The 25,144-nt window shown below is 57.9% G+C and overlaps 1 protein-coding gene across 1 annotated transcript in view; it reads right to left on the bottom strand.

The window, feature by feature from the left end:
• The window catches only part of PPP1R9B (protein phosphatase 1 regulatory subunit 9B), a 71,583-nt gene extending 51,679 nt beyond the window's left edge, over positions 1-19,904 (bottom strand). Inside the window, exon 1 of the mRNA XM_067540958.1 lies at positions 18,183-19,904. Within this exon, the coding sequence (XP_067397059.1) occupies positions 18,183-19,547 (1,365 nt within the window). The 5' untranslated portion in view covers positions 19,548-19,904. The remainder of the gene's footprint in view (positions 1-18,182) is intronic.
• Positions 19,905-25,144: the final 5,240 nt, after the last annotated feature.

Genomic DNA, 25,144 nt, shown 5'->3' with positions numbered 1-25,144 from the left:
CATCCATGGGCAGCGGAGCCTGCAGCCCCTACCCCCAAGCTGGGGGGTCCTGTAGCCTCTGTGCCTCAGAGCTCCGCAGAGGGGAAGGGCTCCCCCGTGTCCCCCACCGGCAAGGAAGCGCCCCCATATCACAAGGCCCAAAGCGTCACTTTGGCGACCAAGCGGGAGGCTGGGCTTTGTGTGGTGGCTAAGGAGCCGGGGGTCAGTTCCTGAGTCCCTGTGTGGCCCCAGGCTGGTCCCCTCCCGTCTCGGTCCCACGCCCATCACGGGGGGCTGCATAAAGCAGCTGAGTGTTTATCTCAGCCACAGCACCTGCCGGGCCACGCTGAGCTCCAGGCCCCGTCCCGCTCATTGCACAGACCCAGTCTCTGCCGCTAGGAGCTTCCAATCCAAGAGGACGAAGGGCAGGAGGGGGAGCAGTGCCACAGGGAGAGGAAGGGCCAGGTCCTCAAAGGCACTTAGGCGCCTAACTCCCATGGACGCTGTGGAAATCGAGGGGAGTTAGGCACCTGGCTCCATTTGAGGATCTGGGCTGAAGCGACTTGCCCGCAGGAGCCCTGACTCCTCCCCACCGGACCACGCCGCCAGAGGCAGGGTGAAGGCAGTCAGCCACCTCCCCGGAGAGCTGCCCGGCCACCCCTGCCTCAGCACACGCCACACGAGGCGGGGGCCGTGCCGGATTCAAAGCCCCCAGGGCTCGGCCGGATCGGCAGCAACCGATCTCCCCGCTGCGAGCTGCCGTGCCAAGCCTCCGGGTCTCTGGTTACCAAGAACCCGTGTAATCATGAATAAATTACAAGGTGTTCTCCTCCCGGAAAGCCACCGGACCCACGTCTGTAATTACAAGGGAAGCGGATCGTCTGGCGGTCACAGGAGCGCTCTCCCGCCGCAGCCTCCTCCTGCTGGGTCCCTGGAGGCCTACGGCTGCCTGTCCCCTCCCTCCTCCCGGCGGCACCGTGATCCTGCAAGCCCCACGCCGCCCCAGGGGTGGGGACAGCGGTGCGGGTGTATGAATGAGCGGGCAGGGCAGCCGGGTGCCCGCGGCGTGCGACAGGCCAGGGCAGCTGCTGAATGGGATGCCCAGGGGTGGCCGGGTTTGTAAGGCAATGCCAACAGGCCCATCGGGGTGCCTCCCCCCCCCACCTTTCGCTCTCTGGCCCTGCCCGCACCAGCCAAGGGCCCTGGCTCCCTCACCCCAGCAGGGGCCTCTCTTGACATCCATCCCAGCAGGATCTGGATCTCCGGGGCAGGGGAGCTAACGGTGGAGGGGAGACCAGGGAGGCAGATGGACCCCCTCACGCCCTTACACGTACACGCCTTTGAGCGCCACCAGCCCTCTAGACTGAGGAGGTGTAAATCAAGTGTCCAGCCACCTGGCCAGGCATTTCTACCGGTGTCAGGGCTGCAGGCGGGAGGCGCTCGGTGCTGTACGGCTCCGGAGCAAACATTTCTTATCTCCTACTCTGGGCTCCTAGTGACTTCGACGCCCCCCCCCCCCTCCCTCCTGCACCACTCAGGGCTAAGACGGCCTGAAACATTTCCATGAGCTGCCTTAGCATTGCCTCGGCCATGCTCATGCCAGCTTCAAGTCTGCTGCCAGGTGGGTGCCAGCAGCACCCACAGCTGTGCCAGCCCTCGCTGACTCCAGCAATGGGGCCAGCTTTGTAGGCAGAGGCCCCTTCGCAAGCGTCACCTCGGCAACTGGTAAATTATTATTTAACTTACAGTAGCCTCGACAGACACTGCGGGAGACGAGATCCCCACCGTGCTAGGAGCTGTACAGCCAGAGAGATCAGATCCTCAGTGTGTTAGAAGCTGTGCAGAGAGAGATCAGATCCCCACCGTGCTAGGAGCTGTACAGACAGAGATAAGATCCCCACCATGCTAGGAGCTGTACAGACAGAGATCAGATCCCTGCCGTGCTAGGAGCTGTACAGACACAGAGATCAGATCCCCACCGTGCTAGGAGCTGTACAGACAGATATCAGATCCCTACCATGCTAGGAGCTGTACAGACACAGAGGTCAGATCCCCACCGCGCTAGGAGCTGTACAGACACAGAGGTCAGATCCCCACCGCGCTAGGAGCTGTACAGACACAGAATGAAAGTCAGCCCCTGCCCAGCTGAAATCAGGACTCCCCGGGGTGAGGAACGCTCTGTCCACGTGTCTGCTGCTGCAGCCTGGCGTGGTGGGGCTGGACAATGCAGGACAGCTGGAAGATCCCAGCGGAGCTTTCACCAGACTCGCACGGTTCCTGACGAGCGTCTGCCACGCTCACGGTGCCAAAGCTACGCAGAGCTTTGCCCAAGCCAGCGTGAGCTAAACAGCTCCTAAGGGACACCCAGCGTAGGGTACCCCCCCGAGGGCTCTCTCTGAGATTAGGGTGCCAGAGCACACCTCTCCCTTATGGGCCAGTTTCAAGAGGCTTCCCTGGCTTCCTACAACCCCCAGCATGTTTGGCTTGAGGCCTTCCACTAAAAGGTACTTCGCCCTCCCCGGCAAACTGCCTGCCCCTCCGCCGTGGCACGCGGAGAAGGTCTGGGCCCAGGCTTGTGTGTGGATGGGTAGGGTGGGAGGGGGCAGGGGCCGCAGAGGAGCCAAGTTGGAACGGGGTCAAGCGGAAGAAGCTGATGGAACGGCAGGGGGCAGGGAGGAAGGGAGGAAGGAGACGGAACCGGGACGCTCTCTTGAAGTTAGACCTGGGGGTCTCGGAGATGTGAGATTGCAGGGTGGAGGGACCGCACGCAGCCTTAACAGAGCTAGAAGGATGAGGGGGCAGGACAACTGGGGGGGCGGACAAGCGTGCGTGTCGTGCCCGGGCTTCGCAGGCGACATCCGTGCTGGGGAGGCCCGGATGGTGGCAGGCAACGGCCGCGCTGGCAGATTAATTAGCACCGTCCTGGGCTTGGCGAGGAAGAGTTTTCACGCTTCGTTTCCCCTGCGACAGCCTGTGGGGCTCGATTACCGGCTGGAGCCAGCGTGAGACACAGGGGGGGTGGGGAGAGCGCGACGCCCGCAACTGTGATACCCAGGGAGCCTGGGAACTGCGGGGTGGGGGGAAGGGTGTGACAGGAGCCACACAGGGCAGGCGGATGGGGGGAGGTGTGGCGTATGGGGACAGACAGAAAGACGTGCATGCATGGGGACAGACAGCTAGACAGATAAAGAGCTGAGGTAGGCAAATGCATGGACCGTTATTTACCTAACTAGAAAACCCTCTTTCGGGTCCCAGTGCGCAGCCTCTTCCGGGGCAGGGGGGGGCGGATATTTGCACAGAGGCTGGGGGAACACGGTTTTCAGAGGCCGCAGGTTCCTATCCAGCCCGGCTCACTCGGGACGGGAAGTCGGGACCATCTGGCGGCCGACGTGAAACCAGTTGGCGTCCGAGCCTCATCGGGAGTGGGGGAGGAGTCCGCAGCTCCAGGTGGAGGGCGCGCTGGGGGTTTTAACCACAAAGGGTCGGACGCCCGCTGTTGTCTCCTGGATCACCGGAGCCCAGCCACCAGCTGGGGTGCTGGGGCGGCACAGACACGCACGTTACACAGCCTGATCCTAAGTCAACAGGAGCCTTTCCAGGACCTTCCCTGGGCATTGGACCAGGCCACAGCAAATAACCAACAGCTTTGGCAGCTGTCTCCTATCCACAGAGTGAGCCCCCTTGCCCCCCCGAGAGATCAGGAGCCCAGCCGGTGGGGGCACAAGGTGGGCACTGAACTGGGTCCCGGAGCAGCCGTGGGGCTGAACTGCTCCTCTGCGTTACCCTCGCAAGCAACCCAAACAGAGCAGAACCACGGCTACCCCGATGATGGCAGGAGACGTGCCGCCAGCCAGGCCTGCTCTCCCGCCCTGGGAAGATCCCTGTGCACTGCAGACCCTCCCTATCCTGCGGACGTGAGAATCAAAGCGAGCTGTACCAGCAGCCCAGCCCACACACAAGCTGCCAAGCACTCCCAGCTAGGGAGTTAATGGATCTCTCCAGCGCTACAGGCTTCAGAGTGGCGGAGCACACGCATGGGAGTCATGCCTGGCAGTCATCTGAGGAAAGCACACGACTTCAGGCCAAGATTTCCCCGTGCATGTGTCCAGCCAGGGAGAGCAGACTAGCGTCAGGCAGGCATACGTTTCCACTGGGCTGTCTATTCCCTGGGAAGAAGAACCGGAGCTGGATCTTTGAGCCCACCCAGACTGGACTCTGGGTTCAGCGCCCCGCTACTGCCCACTAGGAGATCCAGGAATGTCGCGGGCGTGAATCTTCCTCTGGGTGCATGTGCACAGGTGTGAGAGCATGTGCACATACCTAACGTGTGTGTGCCTAGAATCAGAGACGTGGAAGGCTGGGAGAGACCTCGAGAGGCCGGCTGAGGATTACCTACGCCACCCCTGACAGGTGGTCGTCTAATCTGTTCTTAAAAACCTCCGCTGATGGAGATTCCACAGCCTCCCTAGGTAATTTAACGAGCGTTTAACTACCCTGACAGGTAGAAAGCTTTTCCAAATGTCCAACCTAAATCTCCCTTGCTGCAATTTAAGCCCATTGCTTCTTGTCCTGTCCTCAGTGATTACGCAAAACTATTTATCACTCTCCTCTTTATAACCATCTTTTCTGTACTTGAAAATCGTTACCCCGTCCCCCCTCGGCCTTCTCTTTTCCAGACTAAAGAAACACAGTTTTTTCAATCTTTCCCAGTAAGTCATATTTTCTAGGCCTTTAAATCATTTTTGTTGCTCTCCTCTGGCCTTTCTCCAATTTGTCCACCTCTTTCCCCAAGCACAGTGCCTAGAACTGGACAGCCTACCCCAGCCGAGGCCTTATCAATGCTGAGTAGAATGGAAGAATTACTGCCCCTGTCTTGCTTACAACACTCCTGCTAACACATCCCAGAATGATGTTTGCTTTTTGTGCGACAGTGTTACATTGTTGACTCCTGTTTAGTTTGTGATCCACTATAACCCGCTGGTCCTTTTCTGCAGTCCTCCTTCCGAGGCAGTCATTTCCCGGTTTGTATCCGTGCGATTGATTGTTCCTTCCTAAGTGCAGGACTTTGCATTTGTCCTTACTGAGTTTCAGCCTGTTTATTTCAGACCATTTCTACAGTTTGTCAAGATCATTTTGAATTCTAACCCTGTCCTCCAAAGCGCTTGCAACGACTTTCAACTTGGTATTGTCCACAAATTTTATAAGCATCATTGATGAAGACATTGAATAAAAGCAGGCTCAGGACAGATCCTTGCGGGACCCCACTTGAGATGCCCTTCCAGCGTGACTGTGAACCATTGATAACTACTCTCCAAGTACAGTTTTCCAGCCTTTTTGTGCACCCACCTTAGAACAGGTTCATCTAGAGTCTAGGCTATCTTTCCCTAGCATGTGTCATGTGAGACAGTGTCAAGCGGCATCATGTGTGTATGCAAGTATTTGTGCACACGTGGGTGCGTGTGCACACGTACGAGCAGGCGTGCGCGGACGTAGGGCGTACACTCGCACCCATACAGAAATGTGTGCGCACATGCATGAGCGCGGACGCTCACGTGCATATGCATGGCCACGCACGTGTCTGCTGGTACATAGTGCAACATCCCGGCGGCCAGCCCAGCTCCCTGCTGCAGATGGTTAAACAGACGCAGCAGAGACACAGAACCCCCCTCTGCCTTTGGAAACCCAGTTCTGCAGCTAGGCAAGTCCATAGAGAGCGACCTCCCAGCCCCTCGACATCCACCTGCGGGAGGAGAGCTCTCAGATTCCCTTCTGTCTCACCGGCTAACGGGGTGAATGAAGACTGCCAGGACCTGGAGAAGCCCCACGCTCAGGGCACAGAGGGGCCTTTATCCACAGGACTCTGGCAAGCCTCGGCCTGACAGTGCAATGCACGAGGCGTGGGATGTGGAAGACGGCATGGAGGGCGTGAGTGGGTCTCTTTGTTGATGGCCAGGGAGCATCAGCTGGCGGGGAGCCTCTACAGGATGCTTTCGGGCTGACACGGGAAAGAAGGTTTCCCTGCAAAAAGCCTCCAGGATGGGAGCCGGGGTTAAAGCGCTGAGGGTGATGAGGTTCTCTGCAAGCCGGCCAAGGACCAGGGCTACAATGCTCTGTGCCAACGCTCATGGCAAAACAAAACCCGAAGCCCCACAGTCCATATCTGGTGGCTTCTCTTGGAAGAAATCCAGGGATCCCTCACTGCCTTCTCTTCTGCCCAAACACCTCGGCCAACTGCTCCTTCCTCCACTCTGGGCCCTATTAGTCCCCCTATGCCTGGGACCTCCTCCCTTGACACAGTCAGAGCCATGCCCCCTTCCCTCCGTCACGCCTCTCCTGAAAACCCCCTGCAGGGCTGGATTGCCTGGGCCCTAGATCACACAGAGTTGTTCTCTTTGTACAGCACCTAGCGCAATGGGGTCCTGGTCCATGACTGGGGTTCCGAGTCGCTGCAGTGAGGCAAATCATAAATAACCCTCCTCCCCTGGGCACTCATTCTCTGGTCCCAGGGATCATGAGTCAGGCCCCCGCCCCAAAAAATCACGAGAACAACAACAAAACCCTCACGATTTTTAAGCCAAATATGAGACATTTGAGGTTCCTTTTGCCACCTTCTGCTTTTCAGGCCTTTAAAGCTCACCTTTTCAAGCTCTTCTCAGCCAGACCTAGGCGACCCAGGTATCAAAGCAGGGCTAAAAGCGTCAGCTGCTGCAGCGCGAGCTAAAGCGCCAACATCCCCTAGCCTGTGCTGGAACAGACTCAGATTCGGCGCAGAGGAGGGGACCAGCAACACACTGACCCGTAATGGATGCTAAATGGACCTGTAATCGGATGCTAATCAATTCGCAGCAAGCTGGGGTGTGAATCCACCTTGCGCTAGCTTGCCGTGGACTGACTGTCCATGTAGACCCGGCCGATGTACATTAATAGTTTGTTAATGGGCTTTGATTCGTCCCGTTTCAAAGAAGACTGGATCAAAGCACATGAACAAACTGGTGCTGCCTGTCAGCAGGGTCCACATGGCCAGTTAAGACAGTGGCAGGAGAGGGCAGGGTAAATTCACACCCCAGCTTGCTGCAAACTAATTATTTGGCCTGGTTTACACTTAAAATTTAGAGCAAGTTAGCTACGTCACTCAGTGGGAAAAAATTCACACCCTTACGCATGATAGCTAAGCTGACCTAATCCCAGGTGTAGATGTGGCTAGGTGGATGGAAGAATTCATCCAACTCCCTAGCTACCACTGCTCAGAGAAGTGGCTTACCACACTGATGTGAACACCCCTTCCATGGATGGAGGAAGCGTCTACATTACAGAGATACAATGGCATCGCTACGGCCCCAGAGACGTGTTTATTTTTAAAAGAAAGCTCAGACTCTCGTGTAATCACATGAGTCCAGGAGCTGGGGATTTACAAACACGCCCCTCCCCCCCAAATAACGTGAGACTCACGATCAAATCACAAGAGCGGCTCTGTACGTAAGACACAGTACGAAGAAGCTGCCAAGATGGGGGTGGCTGAGATCTGCCCATCTCCTTAAAGAGTCGGAGCGAGGGGCACAGACTTGACAACTGCAGAGATCTACTGGGCAGGCTAACAACCCCTGGCAAGGGTGTCTTTGCTACAGCCCGTGCAGCTCCCGTATGCTCACGCCTCACGGCCAGTTGTAGCCACAAAGCCGTGGAGGCTGGGGTGGGAGACACTTCTTTCACACCCAAGGAAGGAAGGAAGGAAGTGGTCCAGTTTTTCTTGCAGCCCTTGTGCTGGTCAGTTTCCATGCAGTCACCAGGGAAACTAGCAACAAACTGAGAAGCCCATGGGGAGTACATTTTCTCTTTCATTTTTGTGCAGCCTGTGCCAGAGCTGGGGGCGTGTGCACAATACGGGGGAAGACAGGGAGCATGCACGGTACTCAGTCCAGGCAGCAGCAGCCTATAGAGACAGAAGTGCAAGGATCACGCATGGGTGATGCACGCCATGCATTTGCAGACAAACGCCAGGATCGTCGCTAGTGCAGGATACGTTCCACGCGCGATCTCTGCAACATGCCCATTGCGATGCACGGCCCTTTACAACTCGTATCGCGCACGGGTGATCTTCCCACCCTGCAAATCCCATGTGTGCGCCTGGCACCCCTGCACGCTGCATTCTGATCCCAAGCGAGGGCCCTTGATCTCTCTGCCCATCGGAAAACTAGCCTTTGGAAGCTCACTCAGCGACACTAGAAAGCTGCTTTGCTCTGCAGGCCGCTGCTTATTTTACCGAGGGTTTCTAAGATTTTACGTCAGCGCAGAACTTCGGCCCATCGCCCGCTGCTGGCCTCGCGCTTTTACAATTGAAAGGCTCTTTATAGTCTAATCAAGTGACCTCTAGGAGACCTCCATCCAATCCTCCCCCGCCAGCTCCTCGCTTTATTCCGAGGAGGTCCAAACGAAACAGATGAGCGGAGCAGGACACACGGGCACACACGCGCAACAACAGAGAGAAAAAGGGTGGGGGGGAGGCAGAGAAAGAGGATTTATAGGCCAATAATACACACCCCAGACAAAAGGCCAGAGAAGAGGTATTGATCCCACCAGCTGTTCAAAGCAGGAAGATAAAAGCAAAGACACCCACTGTAGCTGGGCCTTTCTGTTCGTATAACACAGTAAATCCCAGGTCCCATTAATTCCCATCATGGGGCAGCTGCTGTCCTTCAGGAGTGTTCAGAGGGGGCACTGCCACAGCTGGATGCTAACGGCTCCGAGGGAGGGTGTAGCTGCTGGTAGGATACCGGAAACGTCCCGGTTCGGGAGTGAGCTGAACGGACTTCGAAACACCTGGCACCACGGCGCAGCTGGCTCTCTTCTGAGCTCCTAGAGGGATGGTTTCCTCTCCTTTCCCGGCACGCAGCAGCGGGGATCCTACGGACTCACCTCACTGCTCCCCCCTTCCCATCCCGCCCCACCCACAGGACAGGCGAGAGCCTCCGTTGAAGTGCGACTGGGCCTCGGCCCGTTGCAGCCCAGCGCTGCCCAATGGCACCCGTGGAGGATTCGCCCCCGCGTCGCCACTGGGAAGGCCCCCAAGGAGCACGGGCGCCGGAGACCCGGCTACCAAAGGGCCAGGCCCCGCATTTTTGAGAATCTGAACTCGCTAGAGCTGCAGCCGGGAGGTGGGGGAGAGACCCAGGCTGCCCCTGCAACACCCCCATAAGCAAGACCCACAGGACTGGGGCCTGGGACCCACGTCTGCCATGGGGCCGACCACACCAGCCTTTCATTTCAGTGCGGCTTCCGGCTAAAGCAGCGGTTCCCAAACTTTTAATGTCAGGCCCCCGCCCCTTACTCTTGTCCATGCCCCGCCACTCCTGGCCGGAGCTGGGGCTAAGGGAAGAGACAGCTGCCCAGGGTGGGAGCAGGCCACCTCTCTTGGGGTGTTCGATCTCTCCTTGTGAGATACGTGCGGACAGTCGACGGCTCCACCCGCCAGGGCAAAGGCCACGTGGGCTTCCTCCCTCGTAGCTCGGGGAACGGTCCGCAATCCCCTCTCGGGGCCCCCCAGACTGCCCACCTTCACCTAGCTGGGAACACAGGCAGAGCAGACGTCAGCTGGAGCCAGCCCAGCCGGGTTCTCCGCTAAAGCATCTACCTCTCCCGGAGAGAGGATTACAGCTGTAGCGGGCTAGCGGGAGAAGGGATAACACCACTCTGCTAAACCCTCGGAACGAAAGAGTATTAGGGATCAGTGTCATGGGATATAGAGCAAAGCCCTGTGATACCCAGCGCGTGCAGGGCCCAGCACAACGGCCATAAGACCAGCTCTTCCGCCCAACTGGGCTGGCTGCTCCGTCTGGACAGGTTAATGTTGAGCTGGAGGCTGCGGGCGGGCAACGGCCAGGGACTTGGTTTTCTCTCGATTAACCAGCTCGGCCAACCTCGGTCATCCAGCAGCAGTGACTGCCATGTTTTTCTCTCCCCGCAGCAGCCTCTGTGGGGGCGTCATGGCACCCAGCTCGCTATGAAGCTCCGAACCGCAGTCACACCGTGGGGTGGCGGGGAAACGTGGGTGCTGGGGAAAGCTGACGCGCGCCAGCTTGCCATTTTTGAGTTTCGTTCTCTCCGCCGGCTGCTCCCTGTCGCGCGGCAGGAGAAGATCAGAGCTGAGGATGTTCGAATCTGAACCCAGCTGCACCAGCGCTGCTTCGGTTTTGGCAGCTTGCTTGATGTGGAAAACCAACAAGCCTCAAAGCGGGTGTACCAAGGAATGCCGCTGCACGGGCGGCGATCACGGGAGTGCTGGAAGCTTCGGTGGCGGGACAAGACAGCCAGCGATGGACATAAACAACGTATACGCTCACACCATCTTCAGCACCTCGCCACAGGTCGATGGGGGCAGCACTTGATTTGCAAGGAGGCCATGTCCCTTTGGGATTTGCCGTGACGATGATGGGCTGAGCGGCGGTGGTGACTGGTGGGGGGCATCTGAGCATAACTGAGACGCAGGTTTTAACCCGGCCTCTCTGCTGACTTTGGGCAAATGGGTTGACCGCCCCCCTGCCTCAGTTTCCCCACCAGTAAGGTGGAAGCCGGCCTCCTCATAGACTCTAAGGTCAGAAGGGACCAATATGATCATCTAGTCTGACCTCCTGCACAATACAGGCCATAGAACCTCACCCACCCACTCCTGTAATAAACCTCTAACCTACGACTGAGTTATTAAAGTCCTCAAATTATGGTTTAAAGACTTTAAGGTACAGAGGATCCACCAGCAAGTGAACCAGGCCCCATGCTACAGAGGAAGGCGAAAAGCCCTCAGAGCCTTTGCCAATCTGCCCTGGGGAAAATTCCTTCCTGACCCCAAATATGGTGATCAGTTAAACCCTGAGCGTGTGGGCAAGACTCACCAGCCAGACACCCAAGAAAGAATTCTCTGTAATAACTCAGCACCCACCGCCTCAAATGTCCCATCACAGACCACTGGGCATATCTACCATCAGTAGTCAAAGATCAGTCAGTTGCCAAATTAGGCTGTCCCATCATAGCATCCCCTCCATAAACGTATCAAGCTCAGTTTTGAAGCCAGCTCGGTCTCTTGCCCCCACTGCTCCCCTTGGGCGGCTGTTCCAGAACTTCACTCCTCTGATGGTTAGAAACCTGCGTCTAATTTCAAGTCTAAACTTTCTGATGGCCAGTTTATATCCATTAGTTCTTGTGTTCACATTGGCGCTGAACTTAAATAATTCCTCTCCCTCCTGGTATTTATCCCTCTGATGTATTTATAGACAGCAATCATATCTCCCCTCAACCACCTTTTGGTTAGACTAAACAAGCCAAGCTCTTTGAGTCTCCTCTCATAAGGCAGGTTTTCCAGTAGTCCTAGTAGTCCAGTAGTCCTAGTAGCCCTTCTCTGCACCTGTTCCAGTCTGAATTCATCTTTCTTAAACATGGGGGACCAGATCTGCACACAGTATTCCAGATGAGGCCTCACCAGCGCCTTGTATAACAGTACTAACAGCTCCCTATCTCTACTGGAAATACCTCGTCTGATGCATCCTAGGGCTGCATTAGCTGTTTTCATGGCCACAACACATTGGCGGCTCATAGTCATCCTCTGATCAACCAATATGCCCAGGTCCTTCTCCTCCTCTGTCACTTCCAACTGATGCATCCCCAGCTTATAACAAAAATTCTTGTTGTTAGTCCCTAAATGCATGAACTTGCACTTTCCACTATTAAATTTCATCCTATTTCTATTACTCCAGTTTACAAGGTCATGCAGACCTTCCTGTATGATATCCCGATACCATTATCACCATGATATTGCCAATACCTCTTAACTTTGTGTTATCCGCACACTTTATTAGCACATTCCCACTTTTTGTGCCAAGGTCAGTAATAAAAAGGTTAAATAAGACTGGTCCCAAGACTGATCCCTGAGTCTCTGAGGAACTCTCTCCAGCCTGACAGTTCACTTTTCAGTATGACCCGTTGTAGTTTCCCCTTTAACCAGTTTCTTATCTGCCTTTCAATTTTCATAATAATCCCCGTATTGTCCTAATAATTCCCCCTCTGGAACTGAATCAAATGCCTCACTGAAATCTAGGTAAATTAGATCCACTGCATTCCCTTGGTCTAAAAAAATCAGTTATCTTCTCAAAAAAGGAGATCAGGTTGGTCTGGCACGATCTCCCTTTTGTAAAGCCATGTTGTATTTTATCCCAATTACCATGAACCTCGATGTCCTTAACTACTTTCTCTTTCAGATTTTTTTCCAAGACCTTGCATACTACTGAGGTCAAACCAACAGGCCTGATTTACCCAGACCACTCTGCGAGGGGCTTCGAGATCCGGGGACGGAAAGTGCTGTGTTATTTATTGTGATGCTCCCAGCCTTCCAAATGCACGGCTCCATGGTTCTGATCCCCACGGCATTTTGGCCTCTGCGCCCTAACCCAGTTCCCTTTCCTGGCAGAAACTGACCCCAAGCCAAGACCCTACAGCTCCCCCAGCTATGTGCGCTGTAACCCAAAGCCCCCCATGTCAACCGCTCCCCACGTTTGCTGGCCAGCCCTATCTGCTCAGCAGCCCACCTCCACCTCTGAGCGCGCGATGCCTTCTGCCGGGGGTGGGTGCTGGTACTTGGGCATGGCATGACTCTGCCCTCGTGGTGGGAGGCTCAGGGCTTCGTACCAAGGAGCACTGCCAATTCTCTCCTTGCAGGCAGCTTCTGTAGGCATGGCACAGATGATGGCATTGCATCTGCTCCTTCTGCTCCACTCACGTTAGGTATTCTAGGTATTTGGATTGTCTGGGGAGGAAGCTGTTTGTGCTGAAGCTCCCTCCCAGGGGCATTTTGGGCGGCAGAGAGAAAAACACGCAACGCCAGCTGATCGGGGAATGTTCAACTCTCTCCAAACACGCCAGACAAGCCCTTGCCATTTCCCCACCCAGCCCAAACAAGCCCAAACCACCCATCGATGTAACGATTGAGCAATGGAACATCAGTCCCCTGAGGAGGGTTCTTCTCCCACCAAACCCTCTGAAGGGGGCCCCGCGGTAGAAGAAGAGCCAAAACAGAACAGCTCCCTACTCTGTGGGCCACACGTGCATAAACATCTCTTCTTGTGCATGTTATGCAAGCCGCTGGTCAGCAAACGTTACAGATCCCCCGCTGTGCTGCTCCACAGAGGTGCTACTGGAGCAGCTATAGCCTCACGGGCATCTAGCGCTGGAGGACCCCATGCTCCCAGAGGCCATGAGGTGATGGCCTAGTGTCGGTGTTTTTCAACAACCGATGCCGGTCCCTGAGATCTCCCCGACGTGGTTTAGGAAGGCAACAAGCCGGTCCCTGGGGTCAAAAAGGTAGAGGAATGCTCTAGGCCATGGGCTTGTTTTACAGCGAGGTTGCGCTCAGAAAAAGGAGAAGCTTCTCGCTACACGTCTTTGCTCCCTGGGTGACCTCCGGGCATGCAGGCTTGGCTGCCGGGACGTTGCAGAGCTGCGCAGCTACAGGAGAGGTAGCTGGATTCTCTCTGGCCTGTGCATCGTCAGCAATACCGTCAGACAACATCGCCACCCCGCCCCCAGGCAGGGGCTCCCGTTAGCAGGGTGGCTCTGAGGGGCAGAGGAAACCCTGCCGGGTCGCTCAGCCCTTGAGCGGGGCCTGCCAGGAGGGCGGCTAGCAGAGCGTCTCTTAGGGTAGGCCTTCACTGCAAGGGAAAGTGATCAGAGCCCGGGCAGGCGCTGCTGTGCAGCTTTAACATAGCTATCCTGGGTAAGAAAAGCAGCAAAAACAGAGTGACACAGGCTAGCTGCCTCGGGACAAGCCCGCTGGTGGCTTGGGACGTACTCACGTTGACAGCCTGCACCGCCACATCTGGATCATCCCCCCGCCCATCGTTGGTCTGGCCTGATTAGACTGCAAATCTCTTTGAGGCAGGAACTGTCTATGTACAGGGCCTAGCATAACAGGGCCTCCAGAAGTACCGTAATATATATAATAGCAACTCCGCAGGGTTGTATGTTTCCAGCCTGGCCCTGATCTTCCTCCCCCGTCGGTATGAAGGGGAGTTTTGCTGCTGATGTCAACGATCAGAGGCTAACGCGCTGTATCCGTATACGACATAAAGAAGCAGTCGGCGGGGAGGGGAGGGACAGCCAGGCATGAAAAGATCTGGCAATGACAGGAAGCAAGCGTGTCCCCTGACTCCCATTCCCCACGGGGGGCACGCTGATGCATCTGTGGGTCCCAGCATGGTGGCTGGCAGTGGAGGGGATTTTAACACCCTGTTGTTCTGGCAGAAAGTCCAGCCTGGCCCAGCTCCCGGCCGCAGTGACTCCAGCATGAGAGAGAATCCCGTGGAACCCAGGCCCAGAATTCGCCCTCACTCCCGATCTGCTGATGGACGCCCTCCCAATTTGAAATGTGCCCCTCCCCCACACAAATGAGAAAAAACACACCAGCGAACAGTTTTGGTAGGCCCTACGATAATACACGCCTGGTGCTCCTAAGCTCCCTTTGCTGCCTGTGCAGTACCATTTCAACAGGCTTTAAAACACAGCACGTGACCATCCCCCCCAGTCACAGTCCTTGGGCTGGATTACCCAGGGCTCAACACCACAACCAGGGCCAAATTTTCCAAAGGGCTCAGATCCCATTTAGGCCCCTAAAGGGCCAGATTTTCCCCAATAGCTCTGGCTGTGACACTGCTGGCGAGATATTCACAGGCTCCCCGCACCCTCCATGTGCCTACTCTGCTGCACTCTGAAAACCCCGGCTGCTTCAGTGTCTGGAAAGGAGCAGATCCCTCGGGGGAATTCTGGCCTGGAGAGTTCCTCAAACACAGCCCACCAGTGACCTGCCCCAGCAACCCACAGGTGCAACTGATTCAGCGACGGAATCGGGGACACGTCTCTATAAATAACCGAATTCACAGACAGAGCAATTGCTGTTCACCCAGTCAAGGGGAATACAAGTGCGAGCAAGTAGCTAATGCACAGAAATAGCTGCATGGCCCCCGGGAGTCCATCACCCCCCCGGGCATCGCCACCGTGCTTTCTGGCATCGCAACCCGCCGGCCATGCCTGGGCCAGCAGAGGGGATCATTAGCAACGCAGCAGGAAAAGGTTGGGGGGGCTGCGATGGCTCTGATTGGATTCTGGACCAGCTAGCACCTCTCAGACGAGGAAACGCCTCCCAGGCTGTGGGGCATCGTCCTACCCATGGGATAGGCTGGTGCCCACAACAGGAGCTTTGTGCCCGACTATCTAAGAGAGCAACCGTGAACCCCTGCTCCCTCCTCTGCCACGGGCCGGCAGGCACAGTCTGCCCCCAGGTCCATCTAGAATCAGGAGCCCAGATGGGCCCCTGCCAGCTCCGGCATGGCAGCTTAGGGATGTGGGCATGTTAACTTCCCTGCCAGCTGACAGCAGGGGAGCCCAGCACCCCTTCGCCACGACACTCAGGCATCTCCCTCCCTCTGCGTCCGTCCCTCCCCCACACCACACACAGGCGCCATGCATCTTTCTGCTCCCCACCTCCAAATCCCGCCCCAGATGGCTGGCGCGGTCGCCCCTCCCCTTCCTCCTCTCCCCGTCTGGCTCGGGGTGATCCTACAGAGGGCCGGAGGCTGCAAAGATATCTCACAGCTCGCTGCGGGGGAGACTTCCCCTTTCTCACTTCTGCTGCACCGGGGCACGTGGTGGCTCAGAGATCAGCAGAGTCCTGATACCAGGCATCCACCCCCCTCCCTTCCCTGCCCCCACATCACTTCGAGGTACATCTCTGCCTTGGAGCTCATTCTCCCCCCTCCCCCAAGGCCCCCGGAGGCGACCCCCCAGGGGAAGAGGAGTACACACTACACCACTGTCTGTTCACTCAGGGACGTGACCGTGGCTAGCCCTTACTCCCAAGAGACCCCAGCTGCTGAGACAAGCCAAACAATAAACGCCAGCAGCTGTACGCCACTGGAGAGAGAGGCAGTCCAGTCCAGTGGATAAAGCACTGGACTGGGATCCAGGAGACCTGGCTCTGCCACAGACTTGCTGGGTGACCTTGGGCAAGTCTGTTTCCCTTTGTCTTTGTCTATTTAGACGGTGAGCTGCGGGGGCAAGGACACCCGCTCTGTGTGCGGCGCAAGCCCCTCGCGCAGCGGGGCCCTGATCTGAGTCGGGTCTTCATTCGTGCTGCCCAGGCAGCCGGGTACTGGGAGAAAGGGTTTTACGAAGATCATCGTCCCCCTGAGCCCAGCATTAGGAGAACAGGCCCAGTAAACCCCTGCCTGTCACTCTAGGATGCTCACTGCAGGGAGGGGTGGGGGGGGGCGGTGCAACCGAAAATCACCGCCCACAAAGCCAAGACAACTCCACCGCAGCTCAGCCCAGCAGCTTAGGCTCCTACTACGCCTAGTAGGCCACTATGGAAAGCCAGCAAACCTCAGCTGCATCCAGTCCGCCTCCCAGCCATGGCAACCCCACAAGCAAAGTCTTTATGGCCGTGCTAGTCTGCTCCTCTCACTGGGCAAAGGGACGGCCCCCCACCCCCAGCAGGACAGTAACGAGTCCTGCTCCGCAGCCCCTGCCGCCCAGACAAGCACGAGCTCAGCCCTCCACCCTGCAGGGAGCCCGCTCAGCCGGACTGCCCGTGCTCTGCCAGTGAGGAAACTGAGGCATCGAGACAGGAGTGGCTGGCCCAAAGACCCCCGAGGCCCTGCCGCCCTCCCTCCACCCAGGCACGCCGACCCCCGGGGCCGCCAGCGAGCCATTGGCGGCCCGATTCCCGGAGCCTCTGCGTCGGACCCAGCCCGGAATGGCTTGCGCACCTGCCACGCGCTGGGCCCCAGCTCGCTCCAGGAGGAAGGGGCTGGGTGGGGGAGCAGGAGCCTGGCTGGAAAAGTCACCCCCCCCCACCACTTCATCAGCAGGGCAAGAATTGCCGGGGGCTCGGGCGGGGGACACAGCAGCAGCAGAGCTGCCGTCTCCTGGGGCCAGGGTGGGTGCAGAGGGTGAGTTGGGCACCACAGTGGCGAGGGCACTGACACCCGGCCCATAGGTACACGCATCTGTCCACTCCCCTCCCCTCGGGCCACCTGGCCACAGCCCACGCGCTGGGCCAAATGCTGCCCTTGGCGTAACTCCAGGGAGGAATCTGGCACCAGATTTTGACCACAGGGTGACTGTAGCCTCTTCTTATAGGCCCCCAGTGAGGCAGAGGAGCAGCGTGGGAGGGCAGCCGAGCCCAGATGTGACTGGAAAGCCCTCCCCTGACAGGATCGGACAGCTGGTACCCTCCCTTCCCCCTCCTTGCCAGCTTCGGGAACTCATCCTTATCCCGAGGCTGTCCCTCCCTCCGAGAAGATGCAGAGCGGACACAGAGGGAGGACCCAGGGCTCTCCAGGATGCTCTCCTGCCCCCACCCCGTTCAGGCCCCACCTCGATCCAGCAACCTGCACGCCCCAGGCCAGACAGATGCCATGACAGACAGATCTGCCTGAAATGCCAGGGGGCAGCTTCCTCCTGCCTGCAGAGAATCGCTGCCCAGGCCCGGCCTGGCTGTGGAGTCGCGAATGGGCGGGCAGGTGGTGTCTGAAGCCTCCCCCGGCTCTGCCGTCATGGTGGAAGAGAAAGGCAGGTTCTGCGTAAGGGGCGACCTAGGTACCGCCACTCACCGGCCTCGCCAGCTCAATTCCTGGCTCAGACCTTCACCGGGGTGGGAGACCCAGACACTTGAAGCCCCCTGGCACTTCTCATCCCAGTGAGGGGTTGGCTCTATTGTACCTGACCAATATTTCTTCGCATCCCCCACCCCCAGCCCTGGATTAGTGTGTACTGAATGGACGCTACCCAGCCACCCCAGCAGTGGCTGCATTTCATCGGTGCTGGTGCATGGAGAACGTATTGGGCACAGAGCACAGCACCCCTAGCGTCCTGCACCCATGGCCAGAGGCCGGAGGAAGACAAAACGTCATCTCACACTGCTAACTTGGGGCAACGGGGAGAAAACCTGGGGAGTCCTGCCCCAGCGTTGAAAATTCCCACAGGCCAGGAGCAATCAGGTGGCCGGGAGGTGGCGCACTAGACGCTAGGGACGGCTGGGTTCCCATCCCAGCTCTCACGCTTCTTCACCACGTGCCCCAGCGCGGGAATTACCTCCCCGGCTCGCATTGTCCCCACAGGGCACCGTTAGCCCCACCCCGGCGAGGGCGTGGGGACGCCTGGCGGCCTACCTGGATGGGAGCCGTGCTGAACTGGATCTTGCGGCTGGGGGCCAGCTCCTCCTCCTCCGACAGCCCCGGGATCTCCACGCAGCTCGACTCGGGCTCATACAGCCCGTCTGCCTCCTCGTCCTCATCCAGCCCGCTCCCCCCAGAATCCTCCCCCAGCCCGCTGTAGGCACTGATGTCCACCAGGTCGGCCTCCGAGAAGTCCTCCTTTTTGGACTCATCGCCCAGGTCGGCCTCCTCCTGCCCCTCGGCCTTGCTCTCCTCCTCGGCGTAGGAGGCCGGGGCCTCGCCGGGTTTCTCGGCGGCCAGGCCACCATTCTCCAAGGCCGCATGCACCGTCACCTCGGCTTGAATCACCTCGGCCCTGTCAGGCCCGGCAGCGAAGCCGGCGGGGTTGTTGCTCGGCTCAGCCGCCGGCTCCTCCGCCGGCTCGGCGGCCTCTACCTCCTGCTCCGAATCCCCGCTCTCCTCCACCTCCACCGGCTTGATCTTCCGCACCTCCTGGACGCTCGGGGCCCGGGGAGCCGCGGCATCTCTCTCGCCCGACCGGGCCGCGCCCGCAGCGCCCGCTTTGGGCTGGGTCTTGTCGCCCTCGAGCTGCCGGGCTCTGCCGGGGAGCGCAGGCCCGTCGCCGCCCCTGGCGTCCGCCTTGCCCCCTTCCGGGGCCTGGAGGAAGACCCGGGACCTCTTGGTGACGATCTTGGAGTTGAGGGGCCCCACTTTGCTGGGGGTTTTGTGCAGGTTGTTCCTCAGGTCGGCCTTCTCGAAGACGGCGCTGAGCTGGCTGACGGTGGGCGACACGGCCTCCGTATCCAACTTGTCCAGGGACTCGGTGCTGCCGTTGAACCTCACCACCACGTCCAGCTTCCTGTCCTGGAAGCCGGCCCTCTCCTTCCTCAGCAGGAGCTTGTTGGTGGTCTCCTTCTCCTGAAGGCTCCTCTCGAAGATCTTCCGGGTCTCCTGGAGCTTGGAGAGCGGCTTGTCGGGCTTGGAGTCAAAGCGGCTCACCCTCTCCGACACGCTGGTGCCCAGCTTCAGCAACGCGCTGTGGTCCACGTTCTCGTTCAGGCTGCTGGCCCTGGGCAAGGAGAGCCGGACGGGCTTCTCCTTCGCCTTGGCCAGGTCGCAGGCGGCCTCGCCCGGCGGGGCGGTCCCCATCTGCAGGAACATGTTCTTGATCCGGTGCACGTTGGACCCATACTTCTTGTTCCTGGCTTTCTTGGCTTCTTCGCTCTCGGCCCCCAGGGCATCCTTTGTGGCTCTCAGGGCCTGGATGCCGGCCTCGTAGGCGTTCCGGTGGGGAGAGGAGCTCCTCAGGCTCCCGCTGCCGTTGCTGGGGCTGGCGGCGTGGGGCTCCGTCTTCATCATGGTTCAGCGAGGCGTCTTCTCCGGCCGCCCACACCTCATAGCCTCGCTCGGCCTCGTCTGGCTGGCTTCTCTCACCCCCAATGGCTCTTTTCCCTGCAGCCGGCTCACATCACCGGAACCCCCCCAGTGCAGCGAGGGGCTAGCCTACACCACAGCTGGCATTGTGCAAGGGAAACCGGGGCGGGAGTGCGGGGGGAGGGGGGGAGGGTGGTTGGCGAGAAGGCACGACTGGTCCACAGCTTGGCAGCTTAGGCCGGGCGCGCTCGATCTCCTAAGGGATCGGCTCAGGCCATTTCCAGCCGGGAGTGATGAGATTCCCCTCCCCCGCCCCTCGCCCCTTCTCCTCCTCTTCCTCTCTCTCTTTCTGCGCCTGAATGGCTGGTGATGGAGACCGAAGGCTCCAACCCTTCTGCAATCGGCACAGCCTACCGGCCCCGGCCTGGGCTCCCTCTGGGTCTTAGGGAGCTCGGATGCGTTGTGCCCTCCTCCTCCTCCTCTTCTCTTCCCCGCCTTCGCCAGTGGGGAAGGAAACGGCAGGGCGATGGCTCCCCGCCCCCCAAACTCCACCTGCTGAATTAATCACCCTCAATCCCATAGGGGGCGAGGGGGGTCTGGGACGACGAGGCAGAGTCCTTGGCCGTTTGCAGCAGATGTGCTGCCCCGCGGGCTTGGGCTCCTTTAAGCCGAGGCGTCCTCTTTCTGCTGTTGATCGGGGCCAGGGATCCATGCCACCAGCTGGGAGGCAGCGCTTCATGTGGTCTGGAAAAAAAGGGGGTGAGGGGGGCATCGTAATCAGGGAGCAGCAGCTTTGGGAAAGGAGGGCTTCAAGCACACCCTGCCTCGACTGTTATTTATCTTCCGGCTCTGAGTCCCTTCCCAGCACCCACCCACCTGGCACTGGCCAGGGGCACCTTCTGCTATGGGCCTTACCAAGGTGGGCCGACTGAAACCCGGGTGGGGATCTGGTTTTCAGAGGGTGCAAATTGCATCAGAGCCAGCGGGCACCAGCCGGCACAGGCCTGCTTTGCCGAGGCGCCGATGGCAGAGGCTGTGGCTTGGTTCCCTGGTGAAATCAGGCCCTTACACACGGCGTTAGCTGCCTAGCGGTAGCCAGGGCCCAAGCATAATTTTTTCGGGCCCGGTACAAACTTGTAACATGGGCCCCTTCCCACACACACACCACAGTCCCTCATCCCATACAGATAATCTCATGAGCCATGAAAAGTTTTTCCTTATGGTAATGGGGGTTGCAGCCTGGGCCGGGCCCCCCAGGGCCTCTGGGCCCCGGTAAAGTGTATCCTTCCCCCCATGTGGGGGCCCTGGAGGTAACTGCGTGAGTTAGAAGACACTGGCCTGTGATCTCACTGCTTCAGCTCAGTCGCTGGTTGCTGCCCAGATGCCAGCAACCCTCCCCTCAGACATGTTCAGACTAAATGACCTGGCCAGTCAATGCCATTGGATTGTGTCCATTCAGCATGAACACAGATTTGCATCATGGGACCGCCAGCCACGGCTCGGCGGGGGCAGAAATCAGGGAGTTCACAGCGTTACCTGGCAATAGAGAGCTGTGAGGGGCCAAATTCATCCCTATGGGAACCCCTAGGTGCCTGGCTTCTCCGCCGCCTTGCCCCTGTCAATCAGGAGTAACTCCACTGTGTATTATTTGTATTGAAGTCATATCTAGAAAGCTCCAATGAAGCCCAGAGCCCCACTGTGCTAGGCGCTGTACAGACACACAGCGAGAGGCAGACTCCAAAGAACTCCTAAGCTAGAGGCACGCAAAGGATGGGAGGGGAAACTGAGGCACGGGGCGGACAAGTAACTTGCCCTGGGACACAGGGCAGCACTGCCTCTGGGGTCTAGTCTCCAGCCAAGGCCGGCAGCATCAATGAGTCATATTGGGGTTCTGTGATTCTGGAAGGATGGAGGCGAGATGCCTTAAAGGGGATGGATTTTCCAAAGGCGCCTGCCCCTTTAAGGGGACTCGACCTGGGCCCCCCAAAACACTGGTCCCCTTGGATAATCTTAGTCCCTGGGATAGGCAGGAATGGGTTCTCCTCCCATCCCCAAGATCCCCAGAACAGGAACCAGGCGGCACCAGGACCCTGAAGATGCCACATGACAAAAGCTCCCCCTCCGCTACGTTGCTTCCTGCATCTTCTGCCTTTTTGTGTATGAACCAGCAGAGTTATACCTCTCCGCTTTTCCTCTGCCCCTGCCCCCCCTCCACCCAAATCCCAGCCCCAAGGCAGCTGCAGAGCCGGCTGGGGAGGGTTCAGGGCCCCCACATGGGGGGGAAAAAGGGTACACCTTACCGGGGCCCGGAGGCCCTCGGGGGCCTGGCGCAGGCTGCAACCTTCATGGGTATGTGTGTGGGAGGGAGCCCGTGTTACAAGTTTGTACAGGGCCCGAAAAAATTATGCTTGGGCCCTGCTAGGATCCAGGGCAGAGCGAGGAGGAGCAGCAAACCAAACCCACAACACTCTGCCGCCCCATGCCAGGCTGCGATTTCTACACCAAATCCGTCCCCCCCCCCCTCCCCCCCCCACTCATCCATCCTGAAAACCCACCCACCTCAAGCCTGGGCATTTAACCCTGGCCAGACAAGGGGCAAAAGTTATATAAAGGAAGAGGGCAAAGGCATGTTATGAAAATCCCACAGGGGCCTCTAACTTCATATGAGTCGCATCCCTCACCTTGATTTATTAGGCATTGGTACTAGGGTAGCCCCGAAAGGCCCCCGCTGAGATCAGGGCCCCATTGTGCCAGGTGCTGTACGTACATATAGCAAAATAATAATAATACCTGGATCTTACATAGGAACATAAGAACGGCCACACAGAGTCAGACCAAGGGTCCATCTAGCCCAGTATCCTGTCTCCCGACAGTGGCCAGTGCCAGATGCTTCAGAGAGCGTGAACAGAACAGGGCAACTATTGACTAATCCATCCCCAGTCGTCCAGGCCCAGCTTCTGGCAGTCAGAGATTTAGGGATATGCAAAGCACAGGGTTGCATCCCCGATCATCTTGGCTAATAGCCATCGATGGACCTATCCTCCATGGACTTATCTAATTCTTTTGGCTTTCACAGCATCCCCTGGCGAGGAGTTCCACAGGTTGACTGTGCATTGTGGGAAAAAGTGCTTCCTTAGGGTTGTTTTAAACCCGCCACCTATTCATTTCATTGTGTGAGCCCTGGTGTGTGTCTCATGTGAAGGGGTAAATAACACTTCCATATTCACTTTCTCCATGCCATTCCTGATTTTATAGACCTCTGTCATATCCCCCATAGTTGTCTCTTTTCTAAGCTGAGCAGTCCCTGTCTTGTAAATCTCTCCTCCTTTCACGGCGCGCTTGTCCTCAGAAGACCTCACAGTTCTTTGCAAAGGAGATAAGCATCACTACCACTATATGGGCAAACTGAGGCCCAGACAGTCCCTGCCCCAAGATGCCTCCAGGCTAAGTAGACAAGGCAGATGAAGAGGAGGCGTGCTGTCCTGCAGCGTGGAGGCAGAGTTGGGAGCAGAACCTTGACTCTGATCCGAGCTTGGACTCCAGAGCCTGTGAACCACAACACACAGGGTTCACACAAGACAAGACAAAGGGGAAACAGTGCGAGGCCATGACTTGCCCAAACAGCAACGGCGCCAGGACTAACACCCGGGGGCCTGAGTTCTAGGCCAGGCCCCTGTCCAGAGGACCCCACTCTAAGGGAGTGACTGCAGGTAGGATTTACAGTCCTACCATGGTCCCTGTGTGCCAGGTGATGTGCACACCCCACAGGTACGTCTACACGGCGGACAAAGGTGCGATCACAGCATGGGCAGGCGCATCCAGGCCAGCTTTAATGAAGCTAGCCATGGGCGTAGCAACGCGAGTACCTACACCCCTCAGCGGGCTTGTACTGGGGGCAGCTCGTCCTCACCGCCACTGCCCCCGGCGTCAGCTAAATTAACGCCCACCGGCACTGCAGAAACCCCTTCATCTGCAGTGTGGACATACCCCTGGCAAGAGGCAGCCCTGCCCCAAAGCGCTTACAGACTAAATGGAAAAAGCACAGGAAGGACGGACCATTGTGTCCCTGGCGAGTTGAGGCCCAGAGAGATTCAGTGACTTGCTCAAGGCTCCCCAGACAGCACGTGATCAAAGTGGGAACTGAACCCAGATCTCCAATCCAGGGCCTGGGCCACACAGCCACCTTTTTTTAACCCCTTACTCCTCTCTCCCTTGGGTTGCATGGGCTTTTCCAGCTCTCCCCGCCCGCCCCAAGTCCCAATGCTTTTCTAAACTGAGCAATACCCAAAGGATCCCAAAGCACTTTTACAAACAGATGTATAATCTACACGCAGAGATCTCTGTAAACCCACTGCTGAAATGCAGCCACTTCTGGGGTGGAGCCCAGCCGCCGCGTAGCAGCAACGCCCGGCCAGACCGCTGAGTCCAATCCAACATTTCCAACTGGAAATACAGGGGGAGAATGTTGACCAGACAGAACGCACTTTTCCAGCCAGGACACCGGCCTCAACAGCCCGACTCTCGTCCAATTGCAATGGAATTGATTAACCAGCACAAGGAGGCAGGAACTGAGCTTCCTGGCTCAGGCAGAGGACGGCTCTTCCAGCAGCACAGCCCCAAGCGGAGGGATTGATTCAGGAATGAGTCAGTGGGAAGAGAAGTGAATCATCGGCCGCGCTGCCTGCCGTGCTCTTCAGAGGTTTCCTTCAAGTGCTGCCCCGATTGGCTCGGGAGGTCACACAGCACAGGCTGGGACGGCTGCCAGGCCGGTCTGTTGCAGGTGTGATGCAAACGCGCAGCGCCCGGCTCCGCCGATGAGCCTCCGAGCTGCCCTGGAATGCTTCTGTCTATTCCAGTCCTTCTGTCCCCAGCTCTCCCAACCCAGGGAGACCTGCTCTTCTAGTTCTGGCACCCCAAGCATTTCACTTCTGACCGACTGCTCTTCCAGGCCTGGGGCCCTGAACCTTTCCACGCATCCACCCGCTGCCACCATCCAGCCCTGGATTCAACCACATCTCTGCCGAGGCCCCTCAATTGTGACCTAGTTATCCCAACCTGAAGGCCCTGGTCAGTACTCTCCATAGATCTCACCTGCTGCAGAGGACCACTCCCCCCTTCATCCCCCAACAGGTGCTGTCAATCATCCACACCCAAATACATCTGTGGTCTGGTTTTGTGATGCAGGCAAATACCCAGGAAGATGGGAGCCCTTCAGCCAGGAAGACCTTTTAAATCCTGAAATACGGTCCCTGCTCCCCAGGGGGGGCAGAAAACATTCAGGGTCAATCACAACAGGCCATAGATATCCCGTCGTAACAGGCGCGTCCTCCCTCCCTTCCCCCTGCGGGGGAAATCCAGGGACAAAAACTATGCTACAATCTGCAACAACACTGTATATTTGCAGAGCCTGTGTTGGCGTTTCCACTGGAAGGATAATAGATGGAGGGCTGCCAGGAACGCATGCCATCCAACCTTCCCCGATAAACAGGACTGGCTGTTCAGACTCACTTACCGAAACCATCTGTGCGGAGAGCCAGTCGAACAGCAGTCGAGGCCGGGTTCTCTGCGCACGCTGCGCAGGG

This window comes from Emydura macquarii, unplaced genomic scaffold (assembly GCF_026122565.2).
Source record: "Emydura macquarii macquarii isolate MOO-44397 ecotype Brisbane River unplaced genomic scaffold, CSIRO-AGI_Emac_v2 contig_629, whole genome shotgun sequence".
Taxonomy (NCBI): domain Eukaryota; kingdom Metazoa; phylum Chordata; order Testudines; family Chelidae; genus Emydura; species Emydura macquarii.
This window is presented reverse-complemented; position numbering and strand designations above follow the sequence as displayed.